Raw genomic sequence first — 18,118 nt, 5'->3', positions numbered from 1 at the left:
CCAATGGGACCGCGGGGTAGGCGGGCCGTGCGGGACACGGCCCAATGGGGGAGGTGGGGAAGGGGGCGTGGCCGCTCCCGTTCGCCCGTCAGTCAGTCATCGGTGCGGGAGGGGGAGGGGGACTGAGCCGTGCAGTCACCGCCGCCGGGGCCGCGCAGGACGGATCGGCCCCTCCGCCCGCCGTGCGGGGCCGCCGCCAGCGGAGCCGCTGCAGCAGCGTCGAGCGGGGCCGGGGGTGCCCGGAGCTGAGAGGAGCCTTCGCCCAGTTGCCTTCCGTGCCCCCCGCCTCGGGCCGGGGGAGTAGCGGGCGGGCGGTCGCCGCGGAACAAAGGTGAGGGCGCCGAGCCGGAGAAGGAGCCCCCGTGTCCCGCCGGCGGCGGGCGGGGAGGCGGCGAGGGGCCCCGTGGGGGCGCGGGGCCGGGCGTGCGGCGGCGAGGGAGGGAGGGGGGCGCTTGTTTTTCTCCTGGTAGAGAGACTGCGGCGGGACTCGCCGATGCTTCGTCTTCCCCCCCCCACCCCAAACACCCAGTGGCGGGCCGGGGGGAGGGACCGGCGGCTTCTCCTCCAGCCTCTCTGCCGGGAGGGACGGAGCCCCCTCCTCCACACTCACACAGACACACGCTCCGTGTCCCCGCCGAGCAGGTCGGGCCCCTTTCTCCCCGCCCCCCTCCCTTCCTCCCTCCCTGTCCCCGCTCCCTTCTTTTCTTCTTCTTCTTCCTTTTCTTCCCCTCCTCCGCCGCCTCCTGCCTGCTCTCCCTCCCTCCCCCCGCCCGGACCCGCTGCGCCGAGCCGGGGAGTTGCGGCTGTTGCTGCCGAAACTCCTGCGGCGGAGTCAGCGCTTTCCTTTATTTAGGGGGGGAGACGGAGGGAGGAGGAGCCGCCGCGATCCGGAGCCGCAGCCCCTACAAAAGCGTGTGTGTGTCGGGGGTGGGGGGGACTGCTCCCGACACCCTGCTCCACGCCGTGCACACGGGCACTCTTCCTCGTACAATGGAGGAAGAGCCTCCCTCCCTCTCTCCCTCCTTCTCTCCGCTCTCCCTCTCCCCGCGGTGAGGCGAGGAGGGGGTGTTGCCTGCGCTGGGACCCCGGGGGTGCCCTCCCGCCGCTCGGTGCCCGAGGAGGGGGCGCAGCGCCCCGGGGAGGCGGCCGGGCGCCTCCCCCCTCCCGCGGCAGCCGGGGGTGGGTTGTTGTTGTGGCAAGTTTCTCCTCCTCTGACAGAAATGGCGTCAGTGGCAGCGGGTGTAGGGGAAGCCGCGGCGTGTGGGAGCCGCGGGGGGAAACAGCGGCCGAGGAAAGAGGGAAGGGGGTGAGCCGCGGGAGAAGAGGGGATCCGGGGTAGGAAAGGGGGAGTTTCGGGAGGAGCCCAGCGCCCCCACCCGATGTTTGGCTCCCCTCCCCCCGCCCGGTGCGAGCGGCTGGTGCGGTGCCTTAGCGCTTTGTTTTAAATTCCAGGTCCAGCCTCGGCCGCTCAGCCACAGTCGAGGCTTTTACCGCAGCCTGAGCTCATCATGAAGGTAAAACACTCGCTTGCGTGCCTGGAAGGGGAAAGGAGGGAGGGTTGCATGGAAAAATGCTGTCCTATCTGTCAGTCCATCTGTCCCGACCCCGGTGCGAGGCTCGGTGCTGGTGCAGATCCAGACTGCGGGCAGCTTCGCCCCCACTGCCGTGTTTCGGTGCCTGGCTCGTTTGCCGATCGTGGGGCGGGCCTCGCTCCACCGCGTTATGCTGGGGGAAGCTGTAAGTTCCCCGAGCAGGGGCTGTTCTCCTTCAGAAACATTGTTTGTAGGAGAATAAGGACATGGCTGCCTGGGCTGAGCTTGCTTCATGGAGGAGCAGGGCACAGTCACCCTGCTCGAGAAAGTAACGTTGTGGGGGATTTGCTGGCTCTACAACATTGTTTACTTGAATAGAGGGTAGATTTACTTACTTTCTATTCGTCAATAGGAGTTTTGTTGAATGAGTAATCTTGATGTGACTGGGGAGGGTGCATGTAAGTGATTCTCTGCAGTGAAATGATTGCTGTAAGGTGCAGAAAGATTTTCAAACGGGTTCTAATTTTCCTCTCGGTGCTGTGTAGTATTCATGTGCCTCACTCAATGTACTCTTGTACCTCAAATGTCATGCATTTTTCTTCTCTTAGACCTTTCTAGACTATTTATGTTTGATATATTATGCAAGCTAAGTAGCAAAAAAGATTGTTTTGGTGGAATAGAATTATTTCTTCTGTGTGTGGCCAAGAACTATGTACCTAAAAGTAGTTTTTAACAGCTGCGTGTGTTAGGTTTTTTTTTTACCATTTTGCTATGTCTCGCTCAAACTGCTGTTCTTGTTACCATCACCCCCATGTAATTCAGCTCCCGGTCCTGCTGAGCAGCAGTAAATCTCATTTCAAAATACTATAAGTCTTATAAAAAACAATTGTTACAAACCTGTGATGCATCAGTTCTTTGGTATTTGTTAATAAAAAAGAGCAGTCTGTATATGGGTTCTTCTACTATAAGAGTTTTTGTCTACTGTCTGTAAATAAGTATTATGTAAAATGTGTACCCAGTACTACAGTCACTGCTGGAAATGGTAAATGAAATAGACTCTTTTAATTTCTAGATTGATCTGGGTTGCTGAGCAGCAAAGTCTTTCTGTATAGCTGTTAAAGGTTAGCATGTTTTTTTTTACTTTGGTGACTTTATGACAGTTTTTTGGAAAATCATGTTTTAATTGCCCTACAATTTTTCTTTAGCAAGTGCTAAGATCTAAAATACTGCACACATCTGTCTTATTAAAAGTAAACTATTTATGAATTTACAACAACAGGCTGTTGAAGTTGTATGATAGGGAGCTTTCTAAACGTGGCGCATTGCCTGGTGGAGAGATACTGGAGATGGAAGCAAGATAAATAGGAGGCAGTATAGGGAGCTTTCTTCCTCAGAAGGGAAAAACACTTATTTAAATGACAGTTAAATTTACATAAGTTTCTAATATTCTTTTTTAATGTAAACAAATCTTACAGTTACCATAGAGATTAGGTTCAGATACTGTGGTTTTAGAGCCATATTAATATGTAGATAGACAGCTGGGAGCATGAGGAGGTCAGATCACAAGTAGAACGCAAAGTGTTCTGTGAAACAGTGATACAGATCCACTTCAGGCTGAATTGAATGTATAACAGATGATTCAATTTAGAGTAACAAATACAAAAACCTGTTAATAGATCTGTATTAAAAAAAAAAATCACCCTCTCAGCTTATTTACTCTTCAGTAAGGTTTGTGCCACTATTGCATATTTATTTTTAAAGTTAGAATAAATTCTGTCAGTGTGTTCTGGTGTTAAGTTTAAGTCTGTAATTTTTGCAATTTGTGTGTGTATGTAGTGTTCAAACTTATATATGCTTGAGATAACTCCAATACTTTATATATTGTGCCCTGTAGTGTTAAGGGAGGTTAATCTGTAAGTCATTACTTTGAAGCTTTAACTATTACAGGGAAACTTTGAACAGAGTTGTGGCTCCAAAGAAATTTCTAAGATGCAACAATGAAACTGAGGTTATAGGAGTTACGCAGTGGATCAGTCCTTCTGGCTGCCTTAAATTTGTATTTTGTTAGTTATGCTTACAAGGATACAAGCTTGTCCAATAAGAAGCAATAAGGGAGAATACTTAAGACAATTATTAACTTTGTTTATATCACTTCAAGGTAACATTGACTATATTAGATCAAGATACTGTTTAAATATGACTGTATATTTCTGTGCATTTATTTTTTAAGTTATCCAAAGAGCACACTCTTTGGATACTCAAGGACACTTCGGCATATAGAGGATTTAATACTTTAAGACCTAGTCTTGCTTAGAGTCTGCTGTTGCAGACTTGCTTCTGACTGCACGACTGAGGCCTGTGTTTTGATTTATGCCTTCATCATTCTTTCAAGTGCAGAGTGTTGTGGATTCTGGTGCACAGAGCCTTAGGACTGGATTCCTTGTCAGTATCTTTGTCTCTTTATGTTAACTTGAACAACTCAAGTAACTTTACTGACTCCTTTCCCCCACCTGTGTGGCATGGATAAAATGTTGATCTTTCTTTGTAAAACACAGTGAGGTATATTTAGGAGCAGCACCAACAATTGTATTGACACAAAACTGTAAGTCACTCGTGTTCTTGCATTTCGCAATGCTTTGACACAAAAGAGGTATGCTGCCTGCTAAGAGACTACCAAAGCTGTTGGTATAACTGCTTTCCTTGTAATAACCCAGCTTAATCCAAGGAAATAAAGACCCTCGTATAAACCAGTAACTTTAGCCTATTAAGTAGTGTTCCCATGGACTGCTAAGACCACTTAAAAACAAACTTTTGAAATCTATCTTACAAGAAGTGTTCAAAGTCTTGATAGTATGGTGCTTGTTATTGTGATGCTCTACTAAATCAGGCTTTTTCCTGTGTTGATTTACCTCTGATAGTTAATACAGTTGTGTAGATAGTGGCTAGGATTGCTTGCATGTTGTGAAGTTTTTTTGTTGTTTAATTTAGCACCTTTTGTATAAGGCCCTTTTGCATTAAGTATGTGTCAGAAGAATGTAGAATCTGATTGATTTAAAAAGTAATTGCATGACATCAAATGACTGCTTACTAAGTAGGTAGCAATATATGTAAAGGCATTCTTATAGAGTGGTTTTTTTAAGCTCCAAAATCAGGAAATAATCGCCATGAAAGCAAAGTGTCTGCTTTTAGAGAGAGAAATGAGCACAAACTTGGTTCCACCAATGATTTGTACTAACAACTGCTGCAAATGCTCATGAGATTTTTAATATGTATCATGGCATTTGTTTGATATATAAATATGTGAATGAAGGTAATGTATCCACTGTAGTTAAAAAGTTCCACTGTGGAGGGGGGATCAATGTCCCAGAAGCTAAAGCAATGCTCTGTGAATTAAGAGATCTGAAATTATTGTTTAAATGTTTTGATACTATTTGCATGTTCATGTTTTTCATTCTGTAAAGTACGAACTATTTAATGGTTGTTGATACTTCGGTAATCCTAGATGTTCCTGGATGCTTGCTCTAAGTTGCCACGCTAACAAATTAAGAAAGCTATGCCTGTGGTTTGTGGTAGATTTTTTGTTTTGGTTTGGTTTTAATTCATCCTGAATTTACATTTTTGTTTCAGTAGTCTGTCCTAGTGACTTTTCCAGCTACCCAGAGAGATCACTGGTGCACATGGATGCCGTAGTGCTTTCCTTTAATGTGTGCCGGACCATTGCTCATATTCTCTGCCAGTATGGCTGAAGACAAAATTAAAATATCTAGTAAACTTTTCAGCCACTAATTTGCAACTTTGAGCACAAGTCATTTGAAAATCCCATTGGTCTTAGGCAGGCTGGAAACCAGTTGTGGAATGTAGTGACCTTTCACTTTCTGGTTAACTACTTGAATTACAGCAGAAATAGAGATTTCTAAAGGAAGAGTACTGTTAGAATAGTTTTTGTGATGGAGGCAGGAGAACAGGTAAGTATTAAGAGGTGGTTTTATTCTATAACTAGTTTTTACATTGTGAAGAATTACTTTCTTAAATTCTTTCCTGATGTTCCAGTTTGAACAAGTGATCAGAGGCAGTTATTGACTTCCTCGTGCTTGCATAATTATGTAGAAAGGAAAGTAAACACCACTTGCACCAAGCAATTACAAGTCATGTTGGAATAATCTATGTGATTTTGAAATTGCTTATTTGCACTTTTAAAATGCTAGTCTTTGTATATTTTACAGTGGCTAAACAGTACAGAAGTCTTGAACTCAAATCTGCATGGGTAGTATGTGGCTGTTGAATGGTTGTATTGGTTTATAAGGGCTTGAAGTTAATTAGACCACATAGTGGAAAAAAGGCTGTCTTACATTGAGAAGGCTGAAGTTGTAATAAACTATGAGCACTAGTACAGATAAGTTGCCTGTATTATTATCTTCAAAGTTGGTGAAGGATTTTTGGATCAATGCTCTCATGACAGCATAACTATTGTATGAGCATACTGTCTAAGAAAAATGTTAGTAGGCAGAATAATGAATGTGCATATCTTCACTGGAACACTTTGGGATGGTTATTCAATTCACTTTGTAATCCAAAACAAGTATTGTATACATGCAGAGCAGAAGCATGCTGTGATACACATTGCATGTCTATTTTCAAAGAAATTCTGCATTGTAGTTGAAAAGCCCTTTGAAACAAAATGCAAAGGTTTTGATATATTAAGTTTTACTGTCACTGTCAAATACTTAATCTGAATGCTTTGCTGATTGAGTAAACTGAAAAAATAGTGCTAACTTTGAGAAGGTGGAAATGATACTGTTGTCACAAATTGGTTTCAAATTTTTGGTTTAAATCCTACAGATACACACATTTTCCTTAGAAACATATGCTTTTATAATAGACTAAAGAATAAAAGGGAGTTTGAGGTGACCTCATTGAAAAAGGTAACAAATTTTACAGAAAAACCTAAGGCTTATTTTTACTTGGCACTCTAATGTTATGCACAGCCATCCAAAAGCTTGATTATTTATCAGTTCATACTTATTTGAAAGTAGTTAACCCACTTTCTGTTCACTACCTGTTGTGAAATGCAACAGTTGGATTCTCTGCGTTTCTACTTAATAGGCCCTTCAGCTTTTTTTATTGAAATGTACAAAGCTGAAAACCGTGTATCTTGAATGATTTTTGTCTTAAATGTGACTCGGGTCACAGTTGAGAAATGGTGAGAAGTCAGGTATTGTGGCTGCTTGCTTTTTAATTTATGTACTTAGGTAAAAAAGACTACTTCTGCCTTTTCCAATTAGCACTTAGTGTTGTCCAGTTACTGTGCTTGCTATTTTGCTTGTATATGTGCATGGAATAGATTTTGAAAGACTTCTAGAAGACTTCAAAAGGCCTCCAGGGAACTGAGAAAAATTGTTTAGCCCTATGCATAAACTAAATGTTAGTGTTTTAATGTGTGTTACCATAATGATTTTAAAAGGTTTTGATGGAAAGTCATAAATCTGGGTAGTTGGGTTTTTTGTTGTTTTTTTTTCTATTAACATGGGGTGACAAGATGAGGGGATATTTCAGGGAATTCAAGTAAGGAAAAGACAGCAAGCCACTTTGATATTCAATACTTGACAAGGCATCTATTTTCCTTCTGAAGATTAGTTTGAACCAGGGGAGAAATTCAATAAAGCAAGCATTATTGTTCAGTTGTTGTTGGTTTTTTCTTTTTTTTTTGTGGGTTTTTTTTTTTTTTTTTTTTTTTTTTTTGGCTTGGCAGACTATAAAGCAGTCATGACCTGTTTAGCAAGAAGTGTTTGTAAGCAAGCTCTGAAAGCCAGCTGTGAGAATGTCAGAGCAGGGTGGTGGAGGGTGTTGCCGAGTTACCTGTAGAAAATTAGGACTGAGATCAGCCAGCTGCTTTATGTGCGACCACTTGTGTGGCAGTGATTTCCTAATTGAGTATCTATTAATTAATTGAATGTGGAGTACTATTTTGGGGGTACCTGAACCTGTCTTCACTATGAAGAAAATTGTGCTGAATTATGAAAAGGCATTTTCCTTAGTGAGTGAAAACAGTAGGAAAGGCATCATTCCAGTTAACATGGAGTTACTTGCTCCCATTGATGTTGTCTTTGAGCCTATATTTGCTCTAGAGTGAAGACGGTAGTCAGTACAACAAAGAAAATACTTTTTAGCATCTATAACTCCCAGTTTAAGTAGTCTTTGATTGTGACTTATGCAGATTCCCTTAAGAAGTAACTAGAGACAGCATTCATAAGTTGTCATTTAAGCTAAGTGTGAATGCAGACATCTATAGAGCTTTGTTGCAGAGCAGATCACCCAGGTTCTTGGGCAGAGGATTTTGCTGTTCTTACTGTTTAATGTGTTGGTTTGTCCTCCAACAACTTGAAGCAAAGAATTTTGTTTCTTAAGTAGTTTGCCAAATTAAAGTATTGTATGGTCATGGAAGAATGCAGTCTTGTCTCCTTCTCCCACTCTTGGCTGTTTATTCTCATTGTCTTCAGTGCTAGCAGTCCGTTTGTGTGGTGCCCGAGTACACGGAACTAGGCTGAAATTAGAAACAATCAGATACATATACTCTTCACTTGCAGACTGTTCCTGTCCTGACTGATGCCTGGCAGAGGAAGAAAGGGCACAAAAGCATAAGTGCACCAAGGCTGATTAGGATTGGTTTAAACTGCATCTGAACATACATCCTTCCCCATCCTTCTGCCAAATTAGCAGTTTACAGTCATTAGGCTAAACATTTTGTAAACTCTCTACAGGTTAAATAGACATAGAAGTTTTTTTGGTGCTTTCTTGCTACCTAGAACACCAGACTTCTTTACAGGTTTGAAGTCCATATTTTCTAGAAAATATTGATTGAAAATATTTAATTGAATTGATGCTGTGTCTTGAAAGGAATGAATAAAATTCAATTTTCAATATGATAAATATTGATTTCAAAAAACAGAGAGGTCTTAAGAGATTGTATCAGATGAAAAACCTCATTTTTTAAGGAGGCCAGTATAAGCTTTGCTTTCCCTCCTCCTTCAAGTTCTTCTTCAGCATTTGGAAAGAATACCAATCATAATAATTATGTCTCTTTATACTTAAATTAGAGAAACAGTTGGTATTACAATTTTCTATAGAAAGATATTTATAAATACTAGATTTCTATCCTATAAAGGACAATATATGTCTATAATACATTTTGACAATAGGTACTTTACTAATGGACAGAAGATGTAAGTGATTGTGCTACATTTATTCCAAACTAAAACAATAGGGAATGATAATTTGGAGACAATACATCACTTTGATAAGGAAGTTGAAGGGAATCGAAGTAAAACTTCCGTTTTTTTTGTATGTGTTAAGAAGGCCTGTATATTTATGGGTAGACAAGTGGAGACTTGGTGACAGTTGGGTGTTAATGCCAGTTGGAGATGGTAGAGTGCGGTGTGTGACATTTTCTGCTTATTACCAGAAACTTAATGCAGGTATTTGGATGATATGTTATCTTCCTTTCAAAGAACTGGTATTCTAGCTGAGCTTTTTTCTGTGATCCTTTCCCTTTTCCCTCTTAGGTGTCCTTCTAACTAAGTATACCTCATCATTTAAGACAATCCTTCTAAATGGGATTTGAGAAATGGGATTTCACTTCAGCAAAATTCAGATCCAAGCGTATCTGATGCAAGATTTCAGCTGTAATAAATAATGTAGTAGGGAGTAATTTGTTTTTTCACATTCTCTTCTGATTTGAAAAAAATGTTTCTGTTTGTGGCAGGGCAACCTGATCTACTGTGATAATTATTTTTTCCTTCTTATTTTCAGCTATCCTCTCAACAGCAGACTGCAAGCACCAAATCTCACTTGTACATTTAAAACAGTCCACTCCATGTTTTCTTTAAAATAAATGTGGAATACATTCTTCTAAGGTTTCAAAGAATACTTTAAATTAATTTAAAATGGTGGAAGAGACTTTCTAATATCCTTTGTGAGTATTTAAGTGAAAGGGTGTTAAGTTAATTTTTTTGTTAATGATATGACACTTAGGTTGGCATGACTTCTTTTCCTGGGAGAAAGAATAAGGGATTGAACCATTTTCTTAAATGAGTACATGTTATATCAGCATTTCAGAATTCAGGAATTTGTAATGGAAAATATATTTTCACTTTTAAACTTATTTTACTACTGTGCTTATTGAAAGATAGATGAATGTAACTTCAAATTATATCACTGAACTTAGAAATAAAATATATATCCTTCTTAATCTTTGTACTTTCATAAATATAAATGCATTTTGAAAACATAGAAATTATTATAAATTTCCACTTCAGTTACTTTAGAAGGTTGCCCTGCTAGATGGGCATCAAGGGAGGTAGTGAAATACTTAAGCATAAGTAAGACTGCAGTACTATTTGGAAATTAGAGTTTGATATGTACCAATACCTTGCTGCTTGGAACAGAGACAAAAATGGAGATGATAATTCAACTTTGAGTAATTTCCATTTTCTACATGCAGATTCATTCTGAGGTGCTCTTCCAGAACTTTACAATGACAACCCACATACCTTTACACGTAGAACATGATTTAGGTAACTGTATGGTGTCTTTTTCTTCATTGCAGAATTTCCTGCCTATTTTCCTGTAATGTTGGACAATTTAAAAGACATTAAATCTTGGATTCTTTCCTTTACTCACAGATTACTAGTGCAGTATTTACATTCCTAAAATTCAAGTAGTACAAAAGATTGTGTCACTTGGTGACATACTGTATTAGATACATGGTTTGAAACCTGCAAAGTCACTCTGCAAATATATTCCGATATTCTTTATCCATTTTATTATTGGACTGCCAAGGCTCCTGCCAAGTGTATTCCTTGGAATAATTTAACATGAAGGTCCAGAAAGTATTAGTATGTATATTAGATGCCTGTCTACACTAATTCAGTTTTTATTTGCTAGTAGCTCTTTGGCTATTGAGCTAATATTCTGATTTCATTTTACTATACCTGATGCATGCCAAAAAGTTGGATTGATAAGGTAAACTTTTTTCATTTATAAACATTTTGTTTAAAAAATAATTTTCTATTTCATACATTGTACAAAAAAAGTACATATTTATATGTACGCTTGCCAGTGTAGGATAATTTAGGTTTTTAGATGCGAGTAAAGTGAATAAGCTGATTTTGTTCCATTCTGTATTGTAAGACAAATACTCTTTTGGTGACAGGATAGTAATAATAACACATATGAGAGAGATAGGTGTATGTTCTGCTATGACAGACTTTTTCACTGGTGTTGTATGAGACATTGGTAGCATCTAGAGGGCAGCTGAAGTAGTAGTAGGTCAACTTTAAATTAGTGAAGTGTTTTTATTTGTGGGTGTCAAGTAGCATTGATTTCAGTTCAGTAAAATAATACATGCTCTTTTTTACACTAAAATAGAGAACAATCTTTCTTTTTGCCAATGGAGTAACTTCCTATGCAACAGCACTTATTTGAACATTTGAAATGGTGAAATGAAATCTTAATTATGGTCTGACAATAAATATTAAAAATAGCATTTATTATGTGGAATAAAAATGATCTATGATACTTAAGCTGGCCTCATCAAGTTTTCTCGAGTTATGTGTATTGTATTTACTTAGTTGGAGTTTTGAGGAAACAAATCAGCTTTTAAGATCTTCAAATAAATATACATATATATTAAAACAAACAAACAAAACCCTAAAAGGAAATGGTAAGTTTCCTCCCAAGATACTTGATTCCAGACAAATCCAGATACAGTTCCAGAACTTTGCTATCTTACTGCTGTAGCTGGATATCCTGACTATGTTTGCTCAGAATTGAACTTGGGGGAAACAACCTAAACCACTGCAATACGTGAATGTGATACGCAGATGGGACTTATGTTTACAAAAGAACCTCCTTAGTCTTAAAGGAACGGCATCATTTTTCCTTTTTTTCTGTCAGTTTCTCCTCAAACAGCTTTTGTGGCCACTGAAACAACATTCCAGCCAAGTAGTACGTGGGCACATCAGTTGCTTAGTAAGCCATTGTGAATGCTTTAACTGGGTATTCCTCTTCTCACAGGGTGATGCACAGTATTTCTGTGAAAAGAAATATTACATTGGGCTGATTTGTCATACGGTAGTACCGGAAGATTAGGTTTATCCTTGAAGCCAAGTATTTTAGAATTTCTCTTCAATTATCTTCTTAGGTTTAGGGGAAAAACATTGATCATAAACATATAATTTATTAGAATTTCATTGGCGTATGAAGTTAATACTGTAACTTAGTGATTAGATGGAGACACTGATATTTTATTGAGACTCATTGAGGCTCTTGCATTGTGTCTTGGGACTGAAGACCTCTTGTTCAACTTGTTTCTTGAGTTGCCGCTGTTCAACTTCAGATAATGTAACAAGGTTTCATGTAGAAAGCAACAGTAGAATTGTTGACATACAAAAGACTACCAAGTAAAACTTAGGGAAGATTTTTTCTCTTTCACATGAGTAATCCTAAATGTTAACTTTTTAAAAAGAGGCTAAAAAATTGAAGGTTTTAGTATAAGAGGCTTAAAGACTTTTAAGAAAAAAACTGGGCTTTACATAATAACTTCAGAACACTTGAAAGCAGTGAACAGACTCTTACACTACCTATGCAACTTCAAAAGTTTTATTCTCTGGTTTTTAATATGTTGAAGAGTTTTGTGGAATCTGAGCAAGGATCTTTCTTTAAATAGTCACTCCCTGAAAATGGCTGCCATTAGTCACAGGCTAAGCCAACTGAAGATGTTTTGGAAACAGGTGCAGAAAGGAGTAGCCAAAGAAACAGAAGTATTCTGAGTGGATAAATTGGATAAAAGGTATGAAACAAGTAGTCTAGGTTCTTTAATTTCTTGAAGTCTAAAAGGTAGCCTAGCTGAATACTAACTGCACATATAATTGTTCTTACTCCCTATATTTCTACAATGGCGCTTACACTTTCTGTGTAGCATGCATCTAAAATATGTCTTCATAATTATGCAGCAGTTGACAAATCTCCTCCAAACTTGACTTCAGCTGGGTATTTCTGTTTTCTTAATATCTGTTAATTTTTAGTGTGTGCAGGCTTGGTTTGGCTATGGGTATTTTTCGATGGAAAATCTTGCATCGCTGTTCTGAGTAGTTGCCACATTGACTACATTCTGCATTTTGCCCCCAAACCTCCTTTCACAAACTTAAATACTGAACTCTTACTCTGCAAGATGAATATTGGGTAGAGAAATGAGAAAGAGAAATTATTAATTTTCTTTTAATATGCTTGCTACTGACCATGCAAGAGTATTTGGCCAGTAGTATTCTCCAAAAATGAATTGAGTTGGGAGAGAAGTTTGCATGTGTGCTTATGTTTGTTAAATTTATGTAAGTTAGGAACTGTGTTCCTACAAGTTAGGATACTTGTAAAACTAGCTCACAGAAGAATATTATTAAAGAAACACTATAGTTTTTCTGATTAAAAAAAGAGAAAAACTGTGGACTTGAAATCCTCACTTTATTTTGAAACTTGAAGTCCTCACGTTATTTTTAACCCATATGCAATTGTACCGAGTTACATATGCCTTACTCCAGAAGAGGCATTTATTTTTATTAATCTGGGGAAAGTGGGATATACAAATGAGTTGTTGGGTTTTTCAACATGGAGAGTGAGGGAAGTATTTACAATTTACTTAATATTTGAGGAACTGTCTATTTGAAAGAAAAGTGTATTGTGGAAAATAATGTTTATATTTTTCTGGAAGAGGATTACATAAGTAAAAATCAAGTTTTTTCAATAGTAGAAGTAGTCTGCTTGTGAGCATGATTATAATTTACTGCAGTTTACCTTGGTAAATTATTTGTAGCACTAATTTCTTTGCTATCCCAGCTAACCTTTCAGACCCAGATGATTGGTTATGTGATTATAATTGGTTATATAGCTAAAATCTTAACCAATCTACTCTTCTTGACTGGAAACTATCTATACCCTTAACCAACTATTTTACTGCAGTGGCAGACCAAACTTAATTTTAATTGGTTTTTGTGCTGCTTGGCTGCTTCTACATAGTGCAAGTGTGCGTATAATAATGCTAATACTTCACTTCTCTTTAACCCTGTTTGTGCCTTGTCTCTCATTTTCTTTAGCGCAGTGCCATGGGTTCTGTAGCCTGTTTCTAAGGAGATTTGAAGATAGGGTTAAGAAATCTTGTTAGTAGTACTGTTCATTATTAAGGGACCTATAGCTTCATTAGAATATTAGGGGGAAATCAGAACATTGAAAAACTTCGGCTAATGCAACTCTTTTATGTAATTTTATTTATCTAATTATATATAGGCACCTTTTTCTTTGCACATGCAATAGTTGTGGTTGCTTTAAATTTTTACTGGAGGTTTTTTCCCCTTTTCCTTTTTTTTTTTACTGGGAGAGGAAGCTGAAGAATTTTTTACTATTTTGAAAGGTGTAACACCATATAGAAAGATAGATCCTCATATTTCCATAGAAGAAAGATAGTATGGAGATAGATATTTGTATTGCCATATAATTTACTGTCAGTTCAAAGGTTGTAAGACTGTACACCAGATGTTCGAAGATATAGCCTCTGCATGGACTAAGACAGAAGCACTACTGATACTTTGCATGCATGTAGTTATTGTATGCTATTTGTATTTTAGCTCATGTAATGTAAAATAATTTTTTATTAGAAAGTAGCATCTTATTCACAGGAAGCTTGGAGAGGAAAATGAATTTTTGTTAAATATAAAAGGGGAAAAAAAACCACAAAGGAAAGGATTATCATCAGGACACAAAAAAATATATCTAGACTGTGTCATCAAAGAGACCAGGATAGATACACCTGTAAATAACAATACTTGTAATTTGAACTTCCAAAAAATTTATGCAGTGAAGGTAATAATGGTCAAGTTTACACTTACTTTTATACACACAGAAATATATACGTATATATTTTAATATCTAGAAATTACCTGCAGTTCTTTAAAAGTTTCAATTTGTTGGCTAGCTTGCCTTTGAGTTTCATTACAATGGTATTCTATTAGATGTTTCAAAAGCGTAATTGTAGCATCGGGAATTCAAGGAAAGCCAAATATAAGGGCTTACTGTTTTAAAGCCAAAAATATTGCACTCTTAGTGTATTAGTTGTTTTATCCAATTGAGATGTGTTTTGTTAGCTCTTGTGTAATATTTCCCTTGGAGACTCAAGAATAGCATAGCAGGTTCCTGGTGAAGGATAAATGGCTAATTTAGACCAGGAGTGAAGATCTGTCAAAAAGTTACAAAGAAGGATTCCCTTAATGCTAAAAACTAAGAAGGGTAGGGATTAGTGTGTATCTAGTTGAAGTCAAACATTGTCAAAACCCAAAACAAGTGAAAAGTATTTTTAGTTTGGCTAGTTTGCAGAATGTGAGTCTTGAAAGTTACTGCTGACACTGACCTAGAAAGGAAGACAAGACTGTTGGTGTGTGCATGCTAAATCTCCTTAAACCAGTGGAGAAATTGAGGATATTTTTTCAGGGCAAGTCACTGGAAAGCAGAGGAGAGACTGGTTTGCCTGTTCTAGAGGTGCATCTTCAGGTTCTGTTACTTGTACTTATGTCTTAGTGAATCTGAGCCTTGCACTTTGTCTGAGATGAAAACAACCTGTTTGGAGAAGCCAGGAGAAAAGCAAAAGGCAAGCTGGTAGAGAGAACAGGAGTTTTTTCTTTAGGTAAAGTATCTTTGTGCTACATGCTATTAATTTAATACAGTCTGAACTGGAGACTTAGATGACTGTATCTTCACCAAGTCTGAATTTATCAGAAGAAACTAGATGCCAGAGGAGTAATCGAAGGAAATTATCAGTGATATTGACTCTTTCTTCAGTTGATGTTTTTAATCGCAATGTCAGGCTCTCTGAAGGGGGAGAAAAATCTGTGTATTCATATTCCTGTAACTGCAGTGCTTCTGGGTGCATGAGCTGTATCAAACATTGCTAATGGAATCCCTGGGTTAAATGCATGCAAGACCATGAGAGGACTGAAAGAATATTTTCTCATATAGTGATCTCTTTGCCAGTGTGGTGTAACCTGAAACAGATTTTCTGGATTCAAGTGTGCCTTAGTGTCTGCTATTGCTGTTAAACCTAATGGGGTTACCCTGTGCAAGGCAGTGACTTGTGAGCAATCTCGCTTGTCCAGCTGTATGGTTCTGGTTAATTGTTCTACTGTAGATCTCTGCTCCATGAAGGACTTCTAAGGACTGCCTCAGCACTGGATCATCATCTTGATACAAGTTATCTGTAGTCCAGTCACATTAAATATAGCATTTTTCAAGAAAGTCAAACCAAGCAGTGATTTTTGACAGGACTGATCCCATTTATAAAATGAATTAAGTACAGTGCCTCTTTTGTGGTAAATTCTGAATTTTTTGAAATAATTATTGAAATTAGTTCTGAGTTTACAACTGGACTTCTTATTTTACAAACACGGATTAATTTAAATTGTTTTGTTCTGTGATTTAATGGTAGTGGTATTTTACTAGTTCTCTCTAAAAAATCAAAATTTAGAGCATTCCTAGAGAATGCTCAGTTAATCTGCTTTGTTTGCAAATAATGTGTACTGGATATAAAACTTAACATTAACTGGGTTTTTGAGTGCTATCCAAGTAGATTAGACTTTGAATACAAACTTGTGTTTGACCTTGCATATACTCCAGTGCTGAAGTGCTTTCAGCCAGTTTAAAGCCACTTCAGGATTTTAGTGGAGATGTTTGACCGAAAGCTGTTTGTTTGACACTCAGATCATTTGAAGAAGAGACAGCTTGACTATCAAGATATTACAGAAAAGAATAAAAAAAGCTAGGGTGGTAACTGTCATCTTTTCCCATCCAGCTGAGAGCCTCATACATTCAATTTTTGCAATTTGGAAAAAAAAAAAAAAAAGAAATTTAAGTGCTAGAGCGTGGAATGAAAAGGTAAATATAGAAAATGCTATCAAACACCCATGGGAAAAGAAATATATTATTTTCTAAGTTTTGAAATTTCTGTGGTTTTCTTGCAAGAATCTTACGAGTTCTAAATTATTGTGGAGTGCTACTTCATTTTGTAGTTTGGGGCAGGCTGCCAATTTGTCAGTTGAGTTTTCTGCTCCTACTTTGTTAATGCTACTGTGTGATCTTGCAATGAAATGATACAATGTACTAAGGTGAAAGAATTTAGCAAAAGTAACAGAAACAAGTGAATTCATGAGTTGAAGCACTTGAGTCCCTAATCAAATGAGTATTAGAACAGATGCAAAAGGAAGGATGCACAAGGAAGAGGCATTGTCATTCATTGGATTGGAATTTGTAGGGCCTAGGCTTTCCCCTTTTACACTTCTAAGTTGTTAATTTAACTTACAAAAGAAGTATGAAAGAACACACCAACTGTTTTAACTGCTGGTGGTGAGCATCTAGCAGTACACGTCTCACATCTCCCCCCCACCTTTCCTAGTTTCAGAAATTAAGAACTACTGTTGGCATAGGCAGTGTGTATCACCAACTTTGATTATTTAAACTAATTTTATTTGATTTATTTTTGATCACTACATTTTTTTTTGTTGTTTCCTGCAGGTAGACAGAGATTTTAGAATATTTATCTTAGCATTCCTGGCTTTCTCAGAGGAGTGGAATAGGTTCAAGCCTTTTTACTAAACTGATTTTCTAACTTTACATAATGATCAAAACTCCATCCTCATGATTATTCAGAGGAACCAGGAAAAAACAAATAAATGAGTGTGACTTGCATTTAGAACAATTCCGTTTGATTAGATTTCTACCATAAAGAATCTGTATACTTTTGCACCAGTTAGGTTTTAAAGCACTTACATTTTTAGAAGTTTCCTGTCAGTTCTATAGCAGTCAGGCTGCTTTGCTTCTTGCCATTTGTCAGTTCATAATTCTACACAAAACATTCATATTTTGATTCATATATAGGTAGTTCTGTACTTTGGTTGCAAATAAAACAGAAATCTAGTAAGAAACTGTATTAAATACAAGCTATGTTACCAAGTTTTTGTAAACACTAAGAAAAATGCATCATGAAATTCTGATCCATTATAGTGGGATGTCTTTGAGGCTAGAAACCGCACAGCTATAATAACCACAAGATTGCAGGATTTCAGAGCAATGAATTTAAGTACAAGGTAAGGCAGCCAGCATTGGCCTACGTAATTTGTTGAGAGGAAGTGGGGACTGACTGCAACAGTTGAATTTTTAAAGCTGAAGTAGTGAACAGATTGTTGCTGAGTGGAGTTGTGTACAGGGTCTTTTTAAAATTAGTATTATGGTAAGTTGAGCTCCAACCAGAGTTGAAACCATGTGCATAACTTCCTGTCTGTCTGAGACATCGCACAAGTGCCTGGGGGTGGCAAAATGAGTTTTGACATACAACAGCACAAATCAGAAGTGGTAAAGCTGGTATTTCTTTGATTGAGTGATTTTTCTGATTATTTTGATAGATTGTTTTGTGTATGGGGCAATTCACAGAATCTTGAAAAGCAGAGGTAATTGTTTAGAAGACTTCATGTTCTGTAGTTTCCTTTTTTGAAAATATT

At 38.3% G+C, this 18,118-nt stretch overlaps 1 protein-coding gene across 2 annotated transcripts in view; it reads left to right on the top strand.

Annotated features, from left to right (window-relative positions):
- Positions 1-112: 112 nt before the first annotated feature.
- ARID4B (AT-rich interaction domain 4B) overlaps positions 113-18,118 on the top strand; it is an 86,710-nt gene continuing 68,704 nt past the window's right edge. For both annotated transcript variants that reach the window (XM_021527102.3, XM_021527101.3), the window contains exons 1-2: positions 113-331; positions 1,453-1,514. In XM_021527102.3, the coding sequence (XP_021382777.2) occupies positions 1,509-1,514 (6 nt within the window). In that variant the 5' untranslated portion in view covers positions 113-331; positions 1,453-1,508. The remainder of the gene's footprint in view (positions 332-1,452; positions 1,515-18,118) is intronic.

Source organism: Lonchura striata, chromosome 3, assembly GCF_046129695.1.
Source record: "Lonchura striata isolate bLonStr1 chromosome 3, bLonStr1.mat, whole genome shotgun sequence".
NCBI lineage: Eukaryota > Metazoa > Chordata > Aves > Passeriformes > Estrildidae > Lonchura > Lonchura striata.
The sequence above is the reverse complement of the archived record's forward strand: the minus strand, read 5'-3'. Positions and strand labels throughout refer to the sequence as shown.